We start from the raw sequence: 27,434 nt of genomic DNA on the forward strand, positions 1-27,434 counted from the left end.
CCACTCTCGCGTTGAAGAATAGGTTGGCTATGAAAGAAGGACTTCTCTAAAATATTCGTTAATGTTATGATTTTTAGAAGCAGATTCGCTAGGAAATTAGCAAACTAAACTTTTTGTACTTTTACTGTTATCTGAGTATGAAAATGTGATGGAATATAGAATAGATACTAATTCCAAAGGAGAGGAAAGAGCTGTCACTGTTCAATAGTATTTCATTTTTTAGCCGTTTTTTTCCTTTCCCAAAAAACCCTATGCGATCCTTCACCTTAAAAGTTATTTTTAATTGTTTGCGGGGTTGACAATAAAAATCACAGAAACAAGGGCTAGACTTTTGTGTGATGGTAATATTTTACTTATTTCTTTTAATAATTTAAGCACAGTTCGAAAAAATCTTGATGATGCACATAAATGAAGCATCGTATTTCACACAAATTTATATCCAAGAACATGTAAAAATTGTGTGGTTTGAAAATTACATAACTTGAAGAATCGAATGAAATAAAAAACCAAAGATCGATAACAACTGCGCGACTTGAACCGAGAAACATTAGATCACAAAACACATTAGTTAATCGACTGAACCACAGAAGCACATATCTGCTTAATGAATAATTGATACATATGTAATATATATATATATATATATATATATATATATATATATATATATATATATATATATATATATATATATATATATATATATATATATATATATATATATATATATATATATATATATATATATATATATATATATATATACCTGTTTATTTTTGTTCCTCGGTTGATCTTATAACTACACAGAAAAAAATTATGAATTTTACAGCTGACAGAATTATAAAAACGATACAATTCACAACTACTTAATTTTACAATTGACGCAATATTCCACTTGCCCAGAATTTTACATGCTCCAAGTGTAATTTGCATTCGGATACCAAGTGCCGCTGTATGGATTTATATTTATCAATTATTCAATGATCAGATATGAGCTCTGTGGTTTAGTTGAGTAACCGATGTGCTTGTGATCCAATGTTTCTCGGTTCAAGTCGCGCTGCTGCTATCGATCTTTTGTTTTTTATTTCATTCAAATTCAAGACATGTTATTTTCAAAGCACACAATTTTACATGTTCTGGAATATAAATTTGCATGAAATACGACGCTACATTAATGTGCATCTTATAAGATGTAAAATCACAAGATTTTTTCGAACTGTGTATTTTTTTTTAAAACTGCACACTTAAAAAATATTACATCTTTATAGATGCACATAAAAGGAGCGTCGCGATTTTCTTATATTCACAATACAAAGCATTTAAAGATAAGTCATATCATTAACTTCACAGCTATTTTAGATGAAACTCACATCGACACAGACTCAAAACATATGTTTACATGTTAGTAGATGTAATATTGTGTCATCACCGAAGAAATTACCGCATACTTGAATTTACGTCAAACGTAAATTTCATTTTTTCTAAGAGTGTAGGCAAGATTGATGAACGACATTGATGAACTATTTTATCGATAATTATCTGCAGGAGCGACTTGGAAATATAATTGAGTGTAGATTGTCTAGATTTATAAACAATTAATTCAAATGACAGTTATACAAATCTATTTATAATACATCAGGAGTTTGAATGCATTCGGAACGTTTTTTTCTCAAAGTTTGTGTTTATTGTGTTTGTGAGAGTATTATTACAGTACCGTTATTGAAAGTATAGTCTATCATTATCTACTATTTTCAGTCATCTTTCCAGTAATGCTCGGACACCACGTTGAAAAAATTCTTTCTCTTTACACTTGACGCATGAATCGATCCTGTTCTTTGTGGTTTCGTAGTTTTTAAAACTGCTCTGAAAAGCCATGCACCATGGATTGGAGCAAATGGCAATCGGATTAAGCCATGTCTAGTAATTATGGCGGGTGGGGCAGAACTTCTCATTGCAGCGTTCACAAATAAGCTTTTACAACTTTAGAAACGATTTATTAATTTTTAGTTAGTTTGACTTAAAGTTTCCATAACTAAGTTTTTACTATGACTGAGTGAAAACATATATTGGAGAAGCCAAGTGACTATATATGACTTTCAGAAAATATGATTTTTTGGAAAAAAGATACGCTCAGAGACAGGGCACAAACCTGCGTTCTTATGCATTCCATGCATACGCGCTACCATTCCGCCATGTTTGTGAGTTTTTTATTCATTTGGTTTCTCCAAGATATGTTTCCACTCATTAAATTTATTTGCACTACATCACATTTAGGATAACACATAGGGTAAAGGGGACTAGCCGAGTAGAAGCCACAGCCAGAGCTGCTAAATGTCACTATCAACGAGCAACTTTGCACGACGAAGATTGGAAAGTTTAGGTCACTAGACTGCTGCCAACCAGGCTCTACCAATCATCATATATTTAGTGTCTGAGAGCCGATCTGTCATAACTTGAATTCTCTTGATATTATAGTCACCAGGACGCTCATTGATTTCCGATGCGATTGATATTATCTTCATTTCTCCTGTCACTGCTTGATTACGATGTGACTAAATATTAATCAAGTAGCATAAACATTTAATTAAAATCATGTACACCAATAAGCTCCGAAATCCGATGACTTTTTACAAAGAACAATTAACTTTATCAATTTATGTTTATGTTAGTACTCGCATGGAATTTTTTTACTTCAACTAGGAATAGGAGAATGAGAGAGAGAACAAAATGCGTCACCTGTCTTTGACTGAGTATTTCTTCTTGGTCATTGAACTATCGAGTATCTCATTTGACAGAACACTTTGACCGTACCGATTACAGTTGACGATGATTTTAGTCAGTCTGTCAAGGTTATTTGACATGACTGACAATTTGCAGCTCTGGCCACAGCATCGAAGTTGAGTCGTCGGGGCGTCAGTGAACCGGAAGCCACGCTAAAACCGGAATCACAGGATCGACCTCGGCACTCATTCGAGTGTCCCGTGTGGCAAAACATGAGATTTCTCTGTTGGCGTAGTCTAGATCCTTCGACGGGGATTAGCCGAGTAGTTCGTGACGTAGACCAGCCCTGGGTCGTCGCGGCGCCAGCAAACCGGAAGCTAAGCTCCAACCGGTATCGCCGGACCGACCTCGACATCCTTCTGGAACGGTGGCAGAGGTGGAGCTACCCACTAAAACACATTGGATCTCCAACCCTACCTCACCGGAATTACCATTAGGTATTACTTCGGGGTGGAAGGCCAGCAGTGCTCAAAGCACTCTTCCTGGACTTATGTATCGTCATGGACGTCTGCGTCGTTCTCTCCTACATTTGGACATTTATTTCTCGCCTTTGAGCCACTCTTTTCGCAACAGGGGAGCTACAGTGGCTCAAAGGCGAGTGATAAATGTCCAAAAGTAGGAGTGAACGACGCGCAGACGTCCATGACGATACATAAGTCCGGGAAGGGTGCTTTGAGCACCGATAGCCTTCCACCCCGAAGTAATACCTAACAGTAGTTCCGGTGAGGTAGGATTGGAGATCCAAGGTGTTTCAGTGGGTAGCTCCACCTCTGCCACCGTTCCAAAGTTTCTCGCGATAATGTCCATGTCATTCGCAAAGCACACAAATTGATTGGATTTCGTGAAAATCGTACCCCGGCCGTTGAGCCCGGTTCGTTGCATTACTCCTTCCAAGGCGATGTTGAATAGTAGACATGAGAGTCTGTCACCTTGTCGCAGTTCCCGGCGAGATCAGAATGAACTGGATAGTTCACCTGAGACCCTTAAGCAGTTTTGCACACCGTCCATCGTCGCTTTGATCATTCTAGTCAGCTTCCCAGGATAGCTGTTCTCGCTTTTTATACTATAGCTCTATGCGGTCGATACTATCGTATGCCGCCTTGAAGTCGATGAACAGGTGATGCGTTGGGCCATCGATGAAGCCGACTTGATAACTTTCCACGAACTCATTCGTTTTAGGTGATAGACGACGGAATTTGATCTGGGAGATCACTTTGTAGGCGGCATCCAAAATTGCGATCGCTCGTAAGTTCTCGCATTCCAAACGTAGGCAATGAAGCAAATTACTCCTTCCTTCCACTCCTCCAGTGCTGTTTCCCAGATCCTGACTATTAATCGGTGCAAACACGTGGCCTCTTTTCTGAGTCCATCTTGATGAGTTCAGCTGCGATGCCATCCTTACTAGCTGCTTCGTTGGTTTTAAGCTGGTGCATGTCATCCTTAACTTCACAGAAAGAAATTATGAATTTTACAGGTAACGATACAATTCATAACTACTGAACTTCTCAAATGACACATTATTCCATTCGTGCAGAAATTTACTGGCTCCGAGTGTAATTTGCACTCGGCTAGCAAGTGAGACTGTAAGAATTTATATGCACGATTTACCAGCCAAGGAGGTATGTGCTTCTGTGGCTTAGTCGACTAACTGGTGTGCTTTATGATCTAATGTTTTTCGGTACAAATCGCGTTGTTGATGTCGATCTTTCGATTTTTTATTCCTTTCGTTAAAAAACATTTAATTTTCAAATCACACAATTTTTCATGTTCTTCAATATAAATTTGTTTGAAATATGAGACTCCATTTATGTGCAGCTGATAAAATGTAAAAACACAAGAATTTTTCGAACTGTGTTCCCTCAGTGTGGGAGCTGGATTAATTCCGTCTTCTGCTTCACTGACGTTATCGTTTCCTCCGTTATCGTGAACTCCCATGCCTACGTTCCCCGCGCCGTTCAGGTGCTCATCGAAGTGCTGCTTTCACCTTTTAATCACCTCACGTCCATCCGGTAAGAGACTCCCGTTCTTATCCCTGAACATTTCGGCTTGCGGCACAGTCCCGTTGCGGAATTTGTTGAGCTTCTTGTAGAATTTTCACGTTTCTTGGAAGCGGTATAGCAGTTCCATTTCCTCGCACTCCGCTTCTTCCAGGTGGCGTTTTTTTTCTCCCGAAAGATGCGAGTCTGCTGTTTCCGCGTTCTGCCGGGTTCTATGCTGCAGCATTACCGCCCCTGTTGCGTTCTTCTCCTACAAAATCACTCTGCACTATTCGTCGAACCATTCGTTTCGTCCATTCCGTTCCACGTACCCGACGGTGCACCTGGCTGCTTCCAGCAGTCTTCTAGGTGAGCCCCATCGAGCTCGCCCTCGTCTGGCAACGCTGCCTCGAGATTCTGCAAGTATGCTGAGGAGACATCCGGTTGCTTCAATCGCTCTATGTTGTACCGTGGCGGTAGCTGGTACCGTGCGTTGTTGGTTTGGGTATAGTTTCACCATCACCAGATAGTGGACAGAGTCGACGTTAGCGCACGATAGGTCCTGACGTCGATAATTTCGGAGAAGTTCCTTCCATCAATCAGAACGTGGGTCGAATTGCGATTCCGTCTGCTATGGTGATCTTCAGGTGTAACGATAAGGGAGGCTACGTTGGAAGAAGTTTCTACGAATGGCCATGTTCTTGAAGGTGGCAAAATCGATGAGTCGTAAGCCGTTCTCGTTTGTCAGCTGATGGACGCTGAACTTTCCAATCGTCGGTCTGAACTCCTCCGCCTGGCTTACCTGAGCGTTTAGATCTCCTATGATGATCTTGACGTCGTGGCTTGGGCAACAGTCGTACTCGCGTTCGAGCTGCGCGAAGAATGCGTCCTTGTCATCAACAGTGTTTCCGGAGTGAGGGCTGTGCACGTTGATTATGCTAAAGTTGAAGAAACAATCCTTGATCCTCAACCTGCACATTCTTTCGGGCACCACGATCACGTGCCTCTGTATATCACCCATCACAATTAAAGCTGTTCCCAGCTCGTGTGGATTGCCGCAGCTCTGATAGATGGTATGATCATCTCTAAACGTTCGCATCCTGTCCAACACACATTCTGCAGCGCTACGATGCCGAACCCGCGGTCCTTCAGTAGATCGGCTAGTATGCGGGTGCTTCCGACGAAGTTGAGAGATCCACGTAGCGAGCTTCCAATCGCAAGTCCTTTTTCGTTCCAGGGGTCGTTGCCATTGGCCTCGATTCGTATTTCTCTCTTGCTGATTTTTCGTTGCAGTAGTTTTTTTACGGCTGGTTCGCAGGGCCGAACACCAACCCCCTGAACTTCCTAAGGACCATAGTGCACAGTTGACGCTGTTGTGAGCCGCTCCTAACCTGGTGAACAGATGCTCAGGCTTGCAAAAAAAATGCTATTTTTTCGGTTGTTACTCTCCCATTTTTAATAAACTTCATCAGTTGAAAGTTATAACATATGGTATTTATTTAAAGTATAGGCCCTCGCTTTCAACACATTGATGGATACCATCCCTGAAGAAATCTTCACTTTTTATTGACATGTATTTATCGAGCCATTTTCGTACATCCTGGAAAGTTTTGAAGTGTTGCTGTTAGTTAGTGCGTGTCCTATCGTTAAAAAGCAGTAATAATCAATAGGCACCACGACTGGTGAATATGGTGGGTGTGATAAGAGATCCCTATCAAGCGTAGAAATAGTTTCTTCGATCACTTCGATCACCTGAATATGTAGGAGTGTTGTCAAGCTGCAGAACGACTTTGCTGTTTCTTGGAACCCGTTCTGCCTTTTTACGATTATTGAGTTGCTCAAAGGGATCATTTGTTGACGGTAATGGACGCACTTCTTTCTTCTGATCCCACCACTCATACGGTATTGACTATTTTGGTTGTTCTGGCGTCATCCATGATGTTTTGTGTTTCAGATTCTTAAAATAAAGGGTGATTTTTTAAGAGCTTGAGAACTTTTTTAAACAATAAAACGCATAAAATTTGCAAAATCTCATCGGTTCTTTATTTTAAACGTTAGATTGGTACATGACATTTACTTTTTGAAGATAATTTCATTTAAATGTTGACCGCGGCTGCGTCTTAGGTGGTCCATTCGGAAAGTCCTATTTTGGGCAACTTTTTCGAGCATTTCGGCCGGAATAGCCCGAATTTCTTCGGAAATGTTGTCTTCCAAAGCTGGAATAGTTACTGGCTTATTTCTGTAGACTTTAGACTTGACGTAGCCCCACAAAAAATAGTCTAAAGGCGTCAAATCGCATGATCTTGGTGGCCAACTTACCGGTCCATTTCTTGAGATGAATTGTTCTCCGAAGTTTTCCCTCAAAATGGCCATAGAATCGCGAGCTGTGTGGCATGTAGCGCCATCTTGTTGAAACCACATGTCAACCAAGTTCAGTTCTTCCATTTTTGGCAACAAAAAGTTTGTTAGCATCGAACGATAGCGATCGCCATTCACTGTAACGTTGCGTCCAACAGCATCTTTGAAAAAATACGGTCCAATGATTCCACCAGCGTACAAACCACACCAAACAGTGCATTTTTCGGGATGCATGGGCAGTTCTTGAACGGCTTCTTGTTGCTCTTCACTCCAAATGCGGCAATTTTGCTTATTTACGTAGCCATTCAACCAGAAATGAGCCTCATCGCTGAACAAAATTTGTCGATAAAAAAGCGGATTTTCCGAATGGACCACCTAAGACGCAGCCGCGGTCAACATTTAAATGAAATTATCTTCAAAAAGTAAATGTCATGTACCAATCTAACGTTTAAAATAAAGAACCGATGAGATTTTGCAAATTTTATGCGTTTTATTGTTTAAAAAAGTTCTCAAGCTCTTAAAAAATCACCCTGTATATAAATTTGTTGACGCCAGTCGTCGTAGAAGGAGCATTTCACTTAGAGTTTGTTGCATTTTCATGTGACGTTCGTTCAGTTTGTGTCGAACCTATTTACTAACCTTTTTAGTTCTATTTTTCATGGCTCTCGGGTGATCAGAATGGGCTTGCCGAGCGACATTCAGCTACTTTTTCGTTACTTGTTGTTTTCAAACCGCTTTTTGCCTTTCTCTATAGAAAGGTATTAGAATTGCTGGAAAAACCGACTTTCGAACGGAGCCTCGGAGACCCATAGTGTTATATACCATTCGACTCAGCTCGACGAGATCGGAAAATGTCTGTGTGTGTGTGTGTGTGTATGTGTGTGTGTATGTGTGTGTGTGTGTGTATGTGTGTGTATGTGTGTGCACTTTTCGAAGATATTTGAACGCGCTCAATTTTCTCAGAGATGGCTCAACCGATTTTAACAAACTTGGGCTCGTTTGAAAGCTACTATCGGGGCATTGATCAAGTTCGAAGATAAAATGGCTGTGACTTTTGGTTCCGGAGATATGATTGTATAAGTGACGTAACCGACAAAAAGCGTTGTATTTGAACGCGCTCAATTTTCTCAGAGATGGCTGAACCGATTTGAACAAACTTGGACTCGTTTGAAAGCTACTGGCGGGCCATTGATCAAGTTCGAAGATCAAATGGCTGTGACTTTTGGTTCCGGAGATATGATTGTATAAGTGACGTAACCGACAAAAAGCGTTGTATTTGAACGCGCTCAATTTTCTCAGAGATGGCTGATCCGATTTTAACAAACTTGGACTCGTTTGAAAGCTACTGTCGGGCCGTTGATCAAGTTCGAAGATCAAATGGTTGTGACTTTTGGTTCCAGATATATGATGGTATAAGTGACGTAACCGACAAAATACGTTGATTTTTACCGCTCTTGTATATATAAGGGTGCCAAAATTTTGGGATCAACTATATTTTCGTAAAGTTCTAGTGCTCAAAAGTTTAAGCACCTCGAAAAAAGCCTTCATGCAAAATTTGACCTAAATCGGACATGCTTAAGGGGTGCTGCCCGGTGGTAAAGGTTTGACAATTATCGATCTTGAAAAAGCACCATAGGGGGGAGTACATGAAATTTCCAAAATCGAAAATTTTTTTTTATGCCAAAACTCTTAAAACTGCATAAAACATCGAAATTTAGTGTCATCTCAAAAAAAAATTTTTTTGAAAAAATCAACTTTCTGGGACTTAGAAAAATTTTCATATTTTTTCAAAGTCCCAAAAAGTCGATTTTTTTAAAAAAATTTTTTTTCGAGATGACACTAAATCTCGACGTTTCATGCAATTCTAAGCCTTTTGGCATCAAAAATTTTTTTTCGATTTCGAAAATTTCATGTACTCCCTGCATAAAACATAAGACTGTCCCCCCTATGGTGATTTTTCAAGATATATGAAAATTTCACTAAGTGGACTAAGAAGGCTTTTTTTATTTTAGATTAGCATCACTGTTCTCATACAAATAGGCAACGCAAATGTCAAGCACTAGTTTGGAAAAATGATGCTGACTGTGTGACATAAACACTGAAGCATGCTTTTGTGAACTACTCGAATCAATCTGAATCAATTGGTGTCAAAATTAGTATCCAAAATTATTTAATAAAAGTATGAAACATATTTTCATGAGACTGTTATGAAAGAAGAGAAAGGCATTATCACACCACTAGGTGGATTAAGAAGGGTTTTTTATTTTAGATTAGCATCACTGTTCTCATACAAATAGGCAACGCAAATGTCAAGCACTAGTTTGGAAAAATGATGCTGACTGTGTGACATAAACACTGAAGCATGCTTTTGTGAACTACTCGAATCAATCTGAATCAATTGGTGTCAAAATTAGTATCCAAAATTATTTAATAAAAGTATGAAACATATTTTCATGAGACTGTTATGAAAGAAGAGAAAGGCATTATCACACCACTAGGTGGATTAAGAAGGGTTTTTAACGTTGAAACTATCGTAAACAAATTTTGACAAGACAAAAAATATTGAAATTTACAGGTAACCTAATGCCACACATGATGTAATTCATTAGGATCTAGTTTGTAAAATGGCAGAAAATTCCATTCGTAATGGCTTAATGTTGGATGAGACCTAATTTTACTGGTTCCGAATGTAATTTCCATAGTCGTGCAGTTGCACTTGCCAGCCTGAACAGGTGAATGTGTAATCCCATGAGTATTGGTTCAAGTCACCGTTCTCGCTTATCAATATTTGTTTTTTAAATGAATTTCATGTCATGGAATTTTCTGATCACACACAATATTACATGATAATTTGCATGAACTGCGACGCTTCATTCACGTCCAACTTAAAAGATCAATATTCTCAGAGATGACTAAACTGATTTCGAAGTAAGGGAGCTATTTCGGACCACCTCTCAAAATCTATCGAATTATCAAAAGTCTTGTGGATTGTTGTTCTCTATAAATGGACATTTAGATGTAACGTTAAGAAATGTAATACAATAACCGGATCTAGGATACAGTTATCAATTTACGAGGTGAGTGAGAAAAATTAATATTTTATCAAATCAGAAGATGGCTTTTTAGTTAAAAAACTAAAAGACATCTTTTGATTTGAAAAGGTCATCAATTTTATTAAAATACTCAATAATGACACTTCCAGTTGACAATTGAAAAAGTTCGGCCTGTTAGAAACGTGAGCATAATTCTTGATCGCGAGCTCTGTTTGACTCTGCTCTAGTTTTTACTATGTTTTTTGTCTCAAAAAAAAAACGCTGTGCTCTCATTAATTTATCGACTCTGCAAAGAAAAGACGAGTACTTCTTCAACTCTACTAGAAGTCAATGAATAAATATAAATGCGTATAACTGTTTCAGATTTTGAGCACTGCAAATTCTGTATTTCTGGAACCAGGATCGGATTTGATCCATTCTATCATTTGTGAAAATCGACCAAATGATCTTTGAGCGTTCTGTCTTAGAATTTTTGGCCGGTACTTCCCTTTGTATGAAAACCAACTAACAAGACCTTGAAATTTGAACAGTTTAATACGGAAGATTTTTCTGTTTTTGTTGCATTGTTTCTTATAATGACAATTTGAAAATTTCAACACTCATTATCCTCTTATATTTTCGGACTTAGAAGTTGGATCTCAATTAAATTGAATGTCGTATGGGATAATAACATGTTTCAATTGAATATAAGTTCGTGAAATTGGCCAAACAATGTCTGAGAGTAAGTTACATTTCGAAGTTTTTGACCGCTTTTTCCAGTGCCTTCGTATCTGGAGAGTCAACTGGCCCCTCACGAAACGAAATTCAGGGTACTGAACTGTCACGTACGAACCAAGGGGGGGGAGAGGGGGGGGGGGGGGGGGTTGCGAGGAGCTCTTGACTCTCCCGAAATAAGAAATGGAAACAAAAAAAAGTTGGATTAAATATACAAATTACACCGTGAAATTTTATTGGCTGCTCGGCCATCCGTGGAAGTTGACCATCAATGTCAACTTCCCTCTCTGAGCAGCCTAGATAGCTATGTAGTGTCGGTAGCGGTTTCCCAACTGGCTAAGAATAACGCTACGGTCCACCTGTACCGGTGGTATAAGTCCACCAAACAGGTAAGCCGTGTGGCATCCGGCGGAATTATTTTTTTACCAAGAATTGATCCACTGGTTTCCTGTTCCATGTCGTAAAAGGCCACAAAAATAGGAACTCCTAAGCCAAGGTGTATTTCCGTGCCGATGGCTGAATGGCTGCAGGAGGTTAAACAATGCAGTCGTGAACGGAATATCTTGGGGTTTTACCTTACTGTGTTAAACGAAGCTCTGGCACAGTGGACGACTTCTTTCTTCGCAACTCGTGGGATTTAAATGATAATAACATTTAAAAAAATCCTTACATGGTTCGCTATAGGCGATTATAAGCCAATATATTTGGTTTCTTGTAGTTGTTGTACGATAAGTGCTGGAGGTGGAATGTTCGTTACTCTAATTGATAATGGTTAGAGTGGCACAAATCAATCTTCAGCATAAACGTACAGCAACTATGAATCTATCCAGACTTCTGCAAGAAGGTAAAGCTTTTATAGCTTTGGTTCAAGAACCATATTTCCAAAAGGGAAACTTCTACGTTGGAAAATTGTTAAACCCAGTCTTTGTTGCCTTCAACAAGACCGGTATGACTAATCCACGTGAAATGCCTCGAGCATGCATACTTGCAAATAGTGCTCTCGATGTTTCTCTCATATCGGAGCTCACAATTCGGGATATTTGTGCTGTCACAGTTGGTATGACTATTGATGGCATAGACAGGAAATATGTCTATTGTTCGGCATATTTACCGCATAACCAACCTTCGCCAAGCGATGACTTCAAAAAGGTTGTATCATACTGCTGCAAGAGTGATTTACCGCTTGTAATCGGCAGTGACATAAATGCTCACCATATCATTTGGGGCAGCACAGATATAAATTCGAGAGGCTCTGATATGATGGAATTTGTGAGCAGTACAAACCTGCACATAGTCAATGCAGAAAACCGTCCAACTTTTACGAGATCTGGAAGAGAGGAGGTTTTGGACGTAACTCTCTGCTCTGATAGAATTGCGCATGAGTTGGTGAAATTGGCTCGTCTCCGATGAGCTCGAACCTTCGTTGTCTGATCATAAGTACATATTCTTTGATCTCTCAAACGTTAAATTTGATATTATCACATATCGTAATCCCAAATCTACAAACTGGGACCTCTATGAAGAGGGCTTGGCGACTAGATTTTACGGGTACCAACCAACAATTGAAACCCCAATTGATTTGGAAAATGTTGTCGACGAGACAAATTCACTCATAGTTGCAGCATATGAAGAGGCTTGTCCACTTCGGATTGTGCGAGCTACTAGAGGAACTTCTTGGTGGAATGCTGAACTTGCTAGACTAAGGAAACTATGCAGAAGAGCTTGGAACCACCGACGCAGAGATGGGTCGGAGGCATTCGTGTCGGCTCGAAGGGCTTACAAAAATGCTCTTCGATGGTCTGAGCGAAGTGGTTGGAAAAACCTCTGCACATATGTCTCTAGTCTCAACGAGGCTAGCAGATTAAATAAGTTACTTTCGAAGTCTAAGGACTTTAATGTCAGTTTCTTAAGAACTTCAGATGGTGAACACTTGTCTGATGAAGGTGATGTACTTCACTGCCTTTTTAAAACTCACTTTCCAGGATGTATGGATCCATCACCGACAGCTCTTCCCGAGACATTTTCAGGTAGTTACGATTCTTGGGCCCTTGCTCGAAGCGATTGAATCAGTCAAATGGGCAGTTGAGAGTTTTGCTCCGTACAAGTCTCCTGGAAAGGATGGAGTTTTCCCAGTGTTACTGCAGAAAGGGTATGAACATTTCAAACATGTTTTGAAGAAAATACTTACTTTTAGTCTTGCGACAGGATATATTCCAAGAGCCTGGCAGGAAATAATTGTCAAATTTATTCCCAAAGGCGGTCGCGACACTTATGAGGAAGCGAAGAGTTTCAGGCCTATCAGTCTTAGCTCATTTCTTCTTAAAACAGTGGAACGCATAGTCGATCACTATATCAGAAATGTTAGTCTGGGCGTGCATCCGCTACATGGAATGCAACATGCTTACCAGCGTGGAAAGTCCACTACAACCCTGTTACATGATGTTGTGTACAACATTGAAAAAGCTTTCTCACAAAAGCAATCTTGCTTGGGAGTTTTCCTAGATATTGAAGGTGCCTTTGATAATGTGTCTTTCAATTCAATTCTGGAAGCAGCCCGTGGTCATGGCATATCTTCAAGTATCACAAATTGGATACACGCAATGCTTAGCAATCGACTTCTTTGTTCATCGCTTCGGCAAGCAGAGATTAGAAAGCTGAGTGTCTGTGGGTGTCCTCAAGGGGGTGTACTATCCCCACTTTTATGGAACCTAGTCGCTGATGGTTTGTTAAGGAAACCTAATAACCTTGGATTTCCGACTTATGGTTTTGCCGACGATTATCATATATTGATGACCGGTATAAGCATTAACACTCTCTTTGATTTAATGCAGCAAGCCCTGCGATCTGTTGAACAATGGTGTTGTCAAGTTGGATTGTCTGTAAATCCGGGCAAAACATCAATGGTGCTTTTCACTCATCGTAGGATAATCACAGGAGCTCGTCCGTTACAGTTCTTCGGTTCAGAGGTTACTGTAGTCGATCAAGTTAAATACGTCGGGGTTATTCTTGACTCAAAACTGAATTGGTCTGCTCACATTGACTTCAGGATTAAGAGAGCTTGTATGGCTTTCGGCCAATGCAGACGAGCTTTTGGAAAATCATGGGGACTCAAACCCAGATATATTCATTGGATCTACACAACTATTGTTAGACCAATTTTAGCATATGGATGTCTTGTATGGTGGCAGAAAGGAGAAGTCGCGACAGTTCAGTCAAAGCTAAATCATCTCCAAAGGATGGTCCTAATGGCGATGACAGGAGCATTCACGACAACTCCTACTGCTGCTCTAGAGGCGCTACTGTGTATTAAACCACTACATGTGTTCCTAAAACAAGAAGCATTATCTTGTGCATACCGTCTTAGGGTTACAGGGCTTTGGAACAGTAACCCATTAGATTATGCTACTAGCCACACTCGCTTGTGGTCTCAAATGGTTACATGGGATGAGTATTTACTCGCTCCTAGTGACCTAACTCTCACATGCAGTTTTCCTTTCAAAACATTCCATGTGAGCTATCCTCTTCGTGAGGAATGGTTGTCTGGTTGTCTGGAACGACAACTTGATGAACACATAGTGTTTTATACGGACGGTTCTCTGTTGAATGGTCGTGCTGGTGCTGGTGTCTACTGTCGTGAAATGAGGCTGAAGCAGTCTCATTCACTTGGTAGATACTGTGCTGTGTTCCAAGCAGAAATCTACGCGATTCTGTGTGGAGTACAATCGGCACTTCAGCAGAGGATCTGTGGTAAACGAATTTATTTTTGTTCCGACAGTCAGGCAGCCTTAAAAGCACTCAGTTCGAATGACTCACGGTCGAATCTAGTGATCGCATGACGAACTCAAATTGAAGACCTCAGCATTTCAAATGCTGTTTACTTCTTATGGGTACCCGGCCATTCTGGTATTACTGGAAATGAATGGTCTGATGAGTTGGCTAGAGCTGGTGCAACGAATGATTTCGTTGGTCCTGAACCAGCTTTACCACTTTCAACTAGTTGGATAAAGCACAAGATACGTTCTTGGGCTGCATTCAAACATGCCAGCTACTGGCGCAGCTTGCAAACTTGCGCTCAGACAAAAGCATTTCTACCAGATTTAAATCTGAAAATGTCAAAGTGTCTACTGCATTTCTCCAAGCATCATTGCTGTATTCTGGTCAGAGCACTGACTGGACATTGCAAACTCAATTATCACATGGCTACTATTCAACGTACTGAGTATTATTCGTGTGATTTGTGTGAATGCGATTATGGTACTTCATATCATCTGATATGTAACTGTTCCGCATTGACGCAGCTACGTATCCGGGTTTTTGGTTCTCCATACATGGTTGAATCAGTGTATGCGGAGCTAAAATTGAAGGATATTCTCTCGTTTCTCACCAAATGTGGTAAGGAGTTATACTCAGAAGGGTTCATCGTTCTTCCTGAATTGAATGAATCCGTTCTGTATTCACCTTAAATAGGGTTTAGCAGATTGTTTGGCATCCTTTAGGGGGTACCGAATTTACTTCTGCTCGTACATACTGCGAATCGTTCTGCATTCTTCCGGGAGTGCGGAATGGTGTCGCTTTTGTAAGATCTCTAAATCCTCTCGGGGGTTAGAGGTTTTATTAATAGCAGACTGTTCGGGGCCTCGTAGAGGTTCAGAATTTACTTCTGCTTCCACTAAATGTTATCCTCAGCAGATTGTTCAGCATCCCTTAGGGGTGCAGAATTTACTTCTGCTTTTATGTGTTTTTGTGTCGTCAATTTTTCCCATCCTCCTAGTCCAACCCTTACCATTTCCTTTCAATCCTTCCCTCTTATATATCGGGAAAATGATGCTAAAAACGAATTGATGGCAAGGCACAAATCTCCAAATATCAAGGGGAACGTGCCATTTGAACCAATTTGTTCTAATTCCTGATCATCTTATATTTTCGGACTTAGAAGTATGATCTCAATTAAATTGAATGTCGTATGAGATAATAACATGTTTCAATTGAATATAAGTTCGTGAAATTGGCCAAACAATGTCTGAGAGTGAGTTACATTTCGAATTTTTTGACCGCTTTTTCCAGTGCCTTCGTATCTGGAGAGTCAACTGGCCCCTCACGAAACGAAATTCAGGGTACGGAACTGTCACGTACGAACCAAGGGGGGGTGTTGGGGGGGGGGGGTGGTTGCGAGGAGCTCTTGACTCTCCCGAAATAAGAAATGGAAACAAAAAAAAGTTGGATTAAATATACAAATTACACCGTGAAATAGTGGTTTTAAAAGTTTATTGATTTTCGAAACTCCACTACCACTGACAGCATCAAAACTACTTAAAATGTAGGTTAAAACCAGGACAAAATAAACCTCAATAATAATAATAATACATAAAATTGTACTGGATGACCGGAGATATTCTTCAGATGAAAAAGATATCCTGCCGCTGTATCCCGCACATACTTATTTAGAACTAAAAAGACGAACGAAAGCGCACTTCGAATACATGTTTGGCTGGATGCATTATCATACACCAGGAAAAAGAATATTACCCGACCATGGGCTGAAAAAGGCACGAGTGCTTCCAAGCGCCACGAGTGCCTCAAAGGAGGCTCAATGGGTTGGAAAGATTCACCTTGTTCACCTGATTTGGATTCTTCAAACTATTACTTGTTTCCGAACCTCAAATCATCTCTGCGGAATCGATGTGAGTTTCCTTTTAGAATTTTAGACCACTCTTTTCGAAACCTGAAACCGAAACCGCAGTATGGCCAAAGTATATAATGACCCACAAATTCAGAATATGTTTCCTGTTCTCCTCGAATCGGAGTAAGGGAGCTATCTCGGACCACCACTCAAAATCTATCGCATCATCATCAAGTCTTGTGGATGTACACCCAAACCTCCGTTTACGAACACTTTTTATACGTTGCGTAATCTTTTTTTAAGAACCAAATCCCAAATAACCTACTTCGTAAAAACAGGTTTTGGCATACATCGAAAGCGATTTCCGACTCCATGGAAACTACTACAATATGGATATTTATGGAACGGGTCTAAAGAGTAGATTCCGGAAAATGATGTTTGAGGTATTTTGGAAATCCAAGATGGCAACTTCCGGTTGATTGATATTCCTTGAAAACCCTTGCAATATGGGTATTTTCGGAACGGAATTGATGAGTAGATGTCGGAAAAAGATGTTTGAGGTGGTTCTAAAATAAAAGATGGCAACTTCCGGTTTATCGATATTCCTTGAAAACCTTAACAATATGGGTATTTTTGGAAAGTATTTAATAAATAGATGCCGCAAAACTAAGTCTGATGTCGTCTGGAATTAAAATATAACATCCTCCGGTTTATCGATATGCCTTATAAACCCTTAAAACAAAAAAATCCTAAACATATTGGATACCAATAAACGATGTTAAAGCTCGTTTCAAAATTCAAGGAGGTGATTTCCGGTATAGTGTTTTAAAGGAATACCAAGTTTAAGGAAAATGTCAAAAACTTTCAAAAAATACTAATAAACCGGAAGTCACTGTTTTGCATTTCAAAACCACCTCAAATAACATTTTCTGACGTCTACTTTTCAATCTCTTGCCGAAAGTACCCATATGGTAAGGGATGTCAAGGAATATCAACAAACCGGAAGTCGCCATCTTGGATTTAAGAACCACCTCAAACATCAAGAAATCGGAAGTCGCCATCTTGGATTTCAGAACCACCTCAAACATCGTTTTCTGACATCTACTCATCAATCCCGTTCCGAAAATATCCATATTGCAAGGGTTTTCAAGGAATATCAATCAACCGGAAGTCGTTATCTTGGATTTAAGAACCACCTCAAACATCGTTTTCTGACATCTAATCATCAATTCGTTCCGAAGATACTCATATTGTTAGGGGTTTTAGGCAATCTCAATAAACCGGAAGCCGCCATTTTGGATTTCGAAACGATCCCAAACATCATTTTCTTGCACTTACTCTTCACATCCGTTCCGAAAATAACCATATGATGCGCGGTTTTCACATTAATTACACAACACTTTTTTACGAACCAAATCCCAAATAACGTAAACTTTTTTACGAACTACCATTTTTTTACGAACCCTCGTTTAGTTCGTAAATGGAGGGTTCGGTGTATGTAAAAATGTAATCCATTAACCTGATCTCGGGCACAGCCACCAATTTTATTTCAATACTCAATAATGAAACTTCTGGTTTGAAAAGTCCTGTCCTGTCAACTTTTTTTTTCAGTGTACATATTTTTTGGAAAGTCCAATCGACACAACTTCTTGTTGGACACCATTTTTGCACAACTTACAGTTTCTGAATAGATTTTTTGATTTGTAGAGAGTACATGCAAAAATATAAACGCCGTTTTAAAATCAAATTGGTCTCTCAGAGATAAAAAAATTTAAAAAAAATCTCTGAACAGTGAATGCATACCGAAAGTCTGTGTAGGTCCTACGATTTATGCTTTACATTTGATGCGTCTCTAACCTGAAAACAGTGAAATATGTCCCGTTTGAATCCCAATATGATTGAGTTTAGAAAATTCTCACTCGCCTAACGCTTCGATGTATACCTAACGAATTAAACAAGGGATCACGACGAAATGCTTTTTTTAAATCTATGTCTCCTATTGAAAATCCTATGTAACACTGCTTCATTTCCGACGTTTCCGCCGAGCTCTCAGCTTCAAATCACTAAACATAAATTAACTGAGATTCCGGGATGTGCTCCGGAAATTGCATACTTCGAAACGCGTTCGAAGGGCGTTGAATGTTTTCTTTTTTTTAAATTGCACTACCCACACGCATCAGCTCACATGTCACACCCAGTAAAATTAGAATAGAACATCAAATTTTCCCTCCTCTACATCACAAACAAACATTTCCACAGGATTCTAATACAGCGGCCAGCATCGTACGAGGCTTTAATTGAACGCTACTGGGAATTGCTGAGCACCCTGTTCTGGGCCGCTGTTTTCATCTTTCGTATATTTCGAATCTGCAACATTTGTAACTCGACAAAAAACGAGGTATGTATGTTCCAGCTGTCTAATCGTAAAAACATCACCCCGCTTGTTCCGAGAATCTGAAGTGGATAGGTGCTCGCTCACTTCCAACTCGGCTGAATGGATTCGGTTCCCGCCAAGAGGCATTTTAGCAGCGTGTGCTCGTCCTTCCATGGGTCGAGGCAACGGACAATTTTCCACAGAAATGTACCCTAGAAGTGCCGAAATGACATGTCTGCCCGAACTCACTCTGCATATTTCGGACGACAGGACAGGATGACCTGCACTTGTTGTTCCAAATGTGCGTGTGTACCGTCGGAATTGATACAATTTATGCAAAAATATGGCAATAAACTCTCAACCCGGTCGGATCACGTGATTTCGCGTTAGAAGTAGTGAATTCATTTCATACTAATGATCCGGATTAGTTTCAATTCGTTCAATGAATTCGATTATGTAACGAACACAAGCAATACGTGAAGTAATCACTTTAATAGCAAGATGAGGATGAGAATTTTTAGTATAGTTGAACCGTTACAATTCTGGAAGCGACGTAGTAAAAGTTCTTACAATCAATGAACTAATACGAACGAGTATTGAAATTCGGAAGTGGAAAAATAAGTATGTCAGTTGTATTCGCATTCACATCCTCCATTTGTGTCTGTGACATTACCCACCCGGTTTTTGAGTACCCAAATACAAAATTTTGTATAATACATTGTTTTTGAGTTACGTCAATTCGAACAAAGGGCGTGCAAAAACATTCACTCTTTAAAAATAATCAGTGAGTCGGATTGGTCTTTCCACTCACGAAAAACAACTGGTTTGCCATACTAAACACGTTCATGTTTCTATAATTACTCTAGTGAAGTAGGGTTTTCCATTCATTATTATCCGAAAAAAAGGTAAACTGTACAAGAGTGGGTAGAACTTAATCACGAATATCTTATTATTTGTATTTAGAAGTTTTTTATTTATACCCGGTTTTAACCAAATTTTGGTCTGTTTGCCGGGTTCGTATCAGTTGGGGGGAGGAGATTTTATGGGGGGGGTATTGTAAGGGGTGGAGGATTAATATCTTTTGTTGTATTTAACACAGCCACATAATCATCAAAAATACAGTCAGCAATTTATGATAAAATTTCCAGCAGTATGAGATGACCACAAATAACTCAAAATTGAAGTTTTCTAAAATGTTTGGTATGAACAAGCATTACGGTGACATGCAGTGCCAAAATAAGGCGCGTAAAATTTCAACCGCATGTATTGAACGAATCATCGCACAAAGCGTATCGTGCAAAACCGACACATAGAAATATGAAATATTTTCAGTGATTGAGTGCACTGGCCTTTTTTTGTTCGCTAGTAAAACACACACTAACTACACACTTAAATCCGATTCTCGAGATTGACATAGTTAAAGGCCGAATTAGATCGGCAACACAATTTTATACTCAGTCACGTACCCAGAGGGGGGCCCAAGAGTCCCTAGCCCCTCCCGAAATCGGACACTTTCATCGGTTGGTTTGATACATACTTTCTTTACATTCATTAGACCACATTACTTTTGAACAATTCCTGAAATGCTTAGCAGACCATCAGACTCGACCGTCTCCGATTTGGATGAAACTTTGCACATGGCTTCAGTATGGCAAACCATAAGTTTTGAACCGATTGAGAGGTCAATCCTACTCACGACTGATTTTTAAAAAGGGCGTATGTATTTTTGCATTTCGCAAAAATTGCCTTTTTCAAATCGTTGTAACTCGGAAGCCGTTAATTGTACAAAAATAGCGGTCAGGTAGAAGTTGTAGAGAATCAATTGGGTATTTAAAAAAAAATATACATTGAAAAATTTTTATGAAATTAACAAAATAATCCGAAAAAGTTTAATAAAAAAAATCAGGGTTTCGATTTTTTTTGATAATTTTTATTTTAAAGCTCTTATTAAAATCTACAGATTGATGGCTATCCCATCCCATCCATTGAAAATGAAGAAAATACAGTTAAAACAATTTACAGATATATTCGAAATTTCAAGTTCTCGTTAAAAGATAATCATTTAAAAAGTAGAATATTATTCTACAGGTTAAATGCAATAAATTTGTTCATGATATCCTTTCTTCTAAAAGTAGCTGTTCTTGAGATACTTGGATATTTAATTAAAACACTATTTTTTATATTTCCATGAATTGATTATTTGCTTGCTATATCTACAATTATTACATGCACATTAAAAATTCTTAATTATATTTAAGGTTTTAAGCTTTTGAAAATTGTATGAGTACTACGTGCATCGTCATTCGAATACAGTCTTGTGACGATTGTGGTTTCTGAAATCGGAAGGAAAAAAGGTATGGGTGTGTAATGTCACAGACATAACTGGATATCGTGAATACGAATATAACTAAAACGCTAAGAATTTCCGAATATCAATTAGTTGATCACTTGTATTAGTGGTGCCAGCTTTCCACTTCTTCACTACTAAAATTTGAAACGATGCACCTAAACCGAGTCGGTGCTATGTATTTCAGCAGAAAGTTCTTACAACAACTACAAACTCCAACTGTTTGACAAAAGGATCGTAAAGCAAAATTTCGCATAGTTCTTCATGAATATGTTAATTGTTCCAAAAAGAACTTAATCAAAGTAATGGCGCTCACCACACGATTATGATGAGGCTCATCTGAACCCTACGTTGTGTTTAAATTGTACGGAAATATGAAGTCTGGGACGGCTTCCAACTTAAGCCTGGGACGGCTTTCGTGCAGATTGGGACACTGCGGACACTTCGAATACATTAAGCCATGGCACGGCTTTCGCACGGATAGGGACACCGCAGAACACTTCGGATGTGATGTAATAAACTGGTACGCGTTTATTCTTGATTAACTGACTAGTATATTATAATGACTATGACAAACAATTACTATGACTACGACAATCACGACGAATATAAAAACTTGATATACTATCGAAGTACTGTAGTACTGTAGTACCGTAATACCGTGATAGGACAGTATCGCAATACCGTAATAGAACAGTATCGTACCTGATCTGATTTACACTGCCCTTATATAGTCTGCGTACATTATTATATGAACAAAGTTTGTCTCTACCGGTAAGCATATTACGTAGAATATGTCGGAAAACCTTTATCGCAGACGAATGTAATCGCAAACTCTCTCAACTACTAATAAAACTGATCGAATAATAACGTTGATCGATTTCTACTTCATGTACAGTGAAGCTCACTTAACTTGTCTGCTGACATGCAATTGTGCATCAACACAAAGATTTCTGAAATTAAAGACTGGACCTGATTTCAAGAACTAAAATCACCAGCACTAGAAGAAATGGACGATTTTTAATCAATGTTTATCTTCCATACTCGTCTAGCAAATAATCGAAACTGATATGTATCTGACTACCTCAAAACCGTCGTCCGGGTGTGAAAGAGGCAAGCGAGCGTCATGAATTCTTCTCATTATTTCCAAAAGTTTTAGAAAACTTTAATTTTGAGTTATTTATGGATATCTCACACTGTTGAAAATTTAATCACAAATTCCTGATCATATCTCCGAAAGCTTGTAGAAAAATTTATGTTGTTGGGTTAAGTACATCAAGAGATATTCGCGATAATGATCTGCCCATTTATGTACAGGGTAAATTCTGAAAAGGCGCCCCATAGTAAAGTAAGTCGTATTCACGACAAAATGGTGTTTCTGTGTGCCTGGAATCAGTTTGGTATCCTTATAAACACTGCTCCACTCGGTCACACCCCGTTCATATTCTTCTTGTGACACGTAACCAAAAGACATGTTCGTGAATGAATCTCGACGTCTCTGCTCTGCCCATTCATATAATTGTTTTGCAGTTGTGATTGGGTGTTCATGTAGTTTAGCCAAACTTTCACGTCGTGCCATTTGCTTTAAATTACCCCCGAGTGCTTCACATGGCTCTTTACCAATGCCACTCAGCATCAATGTTATACATTGATTTAAATTTACAGGGACTTTTTTCTGTTTTTGTACTGCGAGGCAGCTTCGTCAGACATAAATATTGTTTTTGCTTTTGACATATAGAAAGGTAATGCAATCACTTGAAAAACCGAATGCAATCACTTGTGTGCGCGTGTGTGTGTGTGTGTGTTTGTGTGTGTGTGTGTGTGTGTGTGTGTGTGTGTGTGTGTGTGTGTGTGTGTGTGTGTGTGTGTGTGTGTGTGTGTGTGTGTTTGTGTGTGTGTGTGTGTGTATGTGCGTATGTGTCGAATAATCTCACTATGTTTTCTCGGAGATGGAATAAGGAATTCCTGAATTTCATCCGGATCCTACTTCCGGTTCCGGAGTTATAGGGTAAAGTGTGTTCAATATTGTACACCGTCACTTAAACCGGCGAAACAAAACACGTAAAAAATTTTCTAAACTGGTCTCAAAACTACACAAATCGATAGTCATTATCAGTAGGCAACTAAACAAACCGATCCCGGCTATCCGGGTTCCCGGTATCCGGTTCCGGAAGTACCGGAAATAGTGGTCATATATACCAAAATAGATTTCACTCACTTTTCTCAGTGATGGCTTGACCGATTTCCACAAACTTAGATTCAAATGAAAGGTCTTCCGGTCTCATACGTAATTCCTGAATTTCATCCGGATCCGACTTCCGGTTTCGGAATTATAGGGTAAAGTGTGTTCAATATTGTACACCGTCACTTAAAATATTTTCGGATGCAATAATTTAGAGTGCGTACTAGAAGAAATGTGTGTCATGTTAGTTGGTGGCCGCACGAACCGACTTTGATTATACCGGTTCTCGGGTTCCGGTCCGGAAGTGCATATGATAGTGAACCCATTTCGTTTTCTTAAGGATGACTTACGCAATCAAAGCACTGTTTTATTCTGTATGTTATGCATAAACAATCTCTTGGTTTCTTTCAATCGAAGAGAAAAATTTGAATAGAATACCTCAATATTATATGTACATGAGCAAGCCATCATTACACCACTTGGTGGATTAAAACAGGTTTTTCATCAGTGGTTTGCCACACAGCAACTCTGCAATTCTTTGAGGAATACTTCTTCTAGAAATTTTTCAATCTTGATTTGATATTACAACGACAGAATCAGCTACATTGTTGTTATACTCTCATAAAGATTTCGTTATTATTTTTGAAAGCTTTAACTCTTAGTTCAAACAAAATAATGTTGGGCTTTTCCATTGAGTTATTTGGTTTCCATAATAAAGTTGCTATTGGTTTGCGGATCACTTTTACCGGGATACGACGACCTAAAAACGACCCGGGTTGGCGATTCAGTGCATAGAGCGCTGGTCTTTTACAAGCCAGTTTTCGTACATTCAAACATCGACCTGAAAAGATTCTTAGTGTTAGTAGGATCGTAGCGCACCAGCCATGCAATGGTTTTGTACGCAATGAATCAGCTGAAAAGTGCGTGGAAACAGAAGGTCAAACTTCCAAATAATGAATGTAGTACCGAGATATTTTCTTTGACTATGAAACTCAGAACAGAAGTTTACATAAACCCATATTTTTTTGAATGACGCCGTTTATCGTAAATAAATTATTTTTATCAATATACCATTTTCTTTCACCCTTCAGAGTCGAAACTTTTATTACATTCAACTAACTAGAAATAGTTGTATCTGCATAAATCATTCTACAAAAACTAAGATTGGTCTGAAGTAATAAATGTAACATCTAAAATAAAATATTTGAATTTCTTTTTACTGCTTTAAAATATCAATGTCTAAAATTTAACTTTTTTCTCATCCTCACCGTCACCCGAAGGCAGCGCGGATTGGTTGCTACATTCATACTCCAGCGATGCTCTCAAATTGTATTGAAACCAAAACAAAGGTAAGTTTCCTTGCACGATGGGCTACTAGTATCAGTTGTAACAAAACACCATTCTCAGGTCAAGCTGCTTTCAATGCATCTACTGCACCAGCCGGTGGAATTTATTGCGTGCGGTTTGCTTAACATTGATCACAGGCTGTTGTTTAGCGTAAGTGCAAGGAGATAGCAAGTAGTGGTTATTCTAGTTCTTAGTTTTCCTACAGATCGCCGCTTCAGTCGCTACCTACATAGTGATATTGCTTCAGTTTGATATTGCGCAGAATAAATCCGAATGGCACCGATCATAAATTTCCATTGAATTTGTGGTCTTAACCAAACATAAAGTAGTTTGTTGAGTGTTTGCAACAGATAATACAAATAATAAGATAATTAAACATCGTAGAGTTAGCAATATTGCACAATGCTAAGCATAAATGGAATCCCTTTAGAGCATTTTCATGCTATCCGTAGATACCTGAAACAAATACGAGTGAGCCTTTGGGTAGGCAATTAATGCTGCTCAAATATTCTGGTCGATTCTAGAACCCTCCAGAGGGAACTGCTATGGACGATATTGAGGAATTAAACTGGTTGTACCTATGTGGTGGCTACGCATCGGGTGCTTGTTATAATTTTGATTGAAGTATTCGACATTTACACGTGTTTTCGTTTAATTCGTAATACCTATATATGTCAACTGATCTCATAAGTAGTTTAAAATTTTCAGTACCATGAAATTTTATCATGTATATGAAAAAGATTTTGTTCGATAATTACGGTTTGCTAGTTTCAAAAGATAAGTTATAATCAATGCTGTAGAATGCGGTACTTTATTTTAAAAAATTTTCAACTTTCGGTAATAAAATTTTATTGATTTGTCAGAACCCTACTGAACAGTCTGGTAAATGTAACAATGTCAACTAACGTCAAAAACTAATACAAAACAATTTTTCGTTCTACGATAGCGAATCCAATCCCTGGGCTCGATTTCATTTAAACTCAACTTAATTAATTTAAACGTGTGCGGGGCTTAGGAGAAGCTGCCGGACTTGCAAAAATGCCAGCCCTTAACGCGACCGACGACTCCTGAAGATTCACGATAACTCGTTATGCGTTCCAAAAATTAATTAACTTGGCTAAACTTATAATCAATACTCAACAAAAGACAGATTGCGAATCGCTAGATGAAAGGATAAGATTGCAAAAAAGTAAGTTCTCTTCAGAGACAGGACTTGCAAACCTCCAATCACTAAAATTGTGATACCCTTTTAACTACCTTGGTGTGCGTTTAAGCACATCTCAGTAGACAATTCGAACACTTACATTTCCCACGGTTGATCTAGATAAATTTTCGATATTTCAGGAATGTTTTTATATAAAAAATGAACATCCACACACTACTCGCAATTTCGTTCTTGTTTCTATGCAAATGGTTATTTTATCTATCCTTTTGCCCTAGAATATGTAGCCACGGTTAATTCGGTTGCTTTATGTTACGCCGTAGCTTTTCTCACAGTGTTTCAAGTCGGTAATAAGTTCTGCTCACAATAAAGGTTGCTCGCTTTTCCCATAGATGGCGTGACCTCATCTGGATCCGAGTTCTGGTTCCGGAATTCTAGGGTAAAGTGCGTTAAAAATTTTACACCATCACTTAAAGGGGCGAAACAAAAAACGTAAAAAATATCTAAACTGACCTCAAAACTACTCCATTCGATAGTCATTTTTAGTAGCCGGCCAAACAAACTGATTTCAGCTATCCTAGATCGCAGTTTCTGATTCCGGAGGCACCGGCAACAGTGATCATATTTTCTCGAATGGATCTCACTCACTTTGCTCAGCCCTACAGTTCCGTAATCGAAAGTGTTATTTACAACGAATCCATGGTAAGACCTTTCCCTTGGAATCTATAGGTTTGTAAAAATCGATTTGACCATCTTGAAGAAAAGAGTGTGAGATCCTTTTAGCAGTTTTTGCCCACTATTTCCAATACTTCCGAAATTTAATTTCTAGGGCCGGAATAACCGAAGTTGGTTCGTATAACCGGCAACGAATATGACTCACATGTTGGAACAGTCTTGAACCTAGTTAAAATGTAGGGGAAGATGTTCGGTTGCCGGCACCCTTCCGTAACTTTTGACAGAAAGTAGGTATCGTCATTCCGACAAATGCACGTTCTTTTTGTGCCGAATACCAAAGCAAACAGACGCTTGTAGTTTTTGCTGTGCTCAAAACAAATTTCAATTGCGTGAAAATCAACACAAAAGTTTTTTATGACTTTTTTATAGTATCATAAATTGAAAAGCATAAATCGGAAAGGTGAGTGGATTGAATATATATGAGGTGAAATCGATCTATTTTGTGATTTAGTGCCAGATACCATCAAAATTTACGAAACTAAAGTTATTTTTTAGTAATTTTCAAAATGTCTACCGATTTCGGTCGGTTACCGGCACCCCAAGGTGTTCAGTTACCGGTGCCCCATTTTTATCGACAAATCGCGGAAAATTGTCATTGATGCCAAGTCTGCAAATTTGACTGTAAATTATCAAATTTCTTAGTTAACGTGTAAACCTTTTTTCGTCTAAAGACTTATTACAGACTTTTGAAACTTCGATTGTTTGCAGACATTCGTTAGAAATTACAGACTTTTGAAAATTGGCGCGATCTTTTCGTTTTTGCTAACTAAACTTATTGTATTACC

The 27,434-nt window shown here is 38.9% G+C and overlaps 1 protein-coding gene across 1 annotated transcript in view; it reads left to right on the forward strand.

Annotated features, from left to right (window-relative positions):
* The window catches only part of LOC131429121 (uncharacterized), a 37,941-nt gene extending 12,900 nt beyond the window's left edge, over positions 1–25,041 (forward strand). The window contains exons 6-9 of the mRNA XM_058593168.1: positions 18,762–18,900; positions 24,686–24,754; positions 24,813–24,902; positions 24,958–25,041. Of these exons, the coding sequence (XP_058449151.1) occupies positions 18,762–18,900; positions 24,686–24,754; positions 24,813–24,902; positions 24,958–25,041 (382 nt within the window). The remainder of the gene's footprint in view (positions 1–18,761; positions 18,901–24,685; positions 24,755–24,812; positions 24,903–24,957) is intronic.
* Positions 25,042–27,434: the final 2,393 nt, after the last annotated feature.

Source organism: Malaya genurostris, chromosome 2 (genome assembly GCF_030247185.1).
Source record: "Malaya genurostris strain Urasoe2022 chromosome 2, Malgen_1.1, whole genome shotgun sequence".
Classification (NCBI taxonomy): domain Eukaryota; kingdom Metazoa; phylum Arthropoda; class Insecta; order Diptera; family Culicidae; genus Malaya; species Malaya genurostris.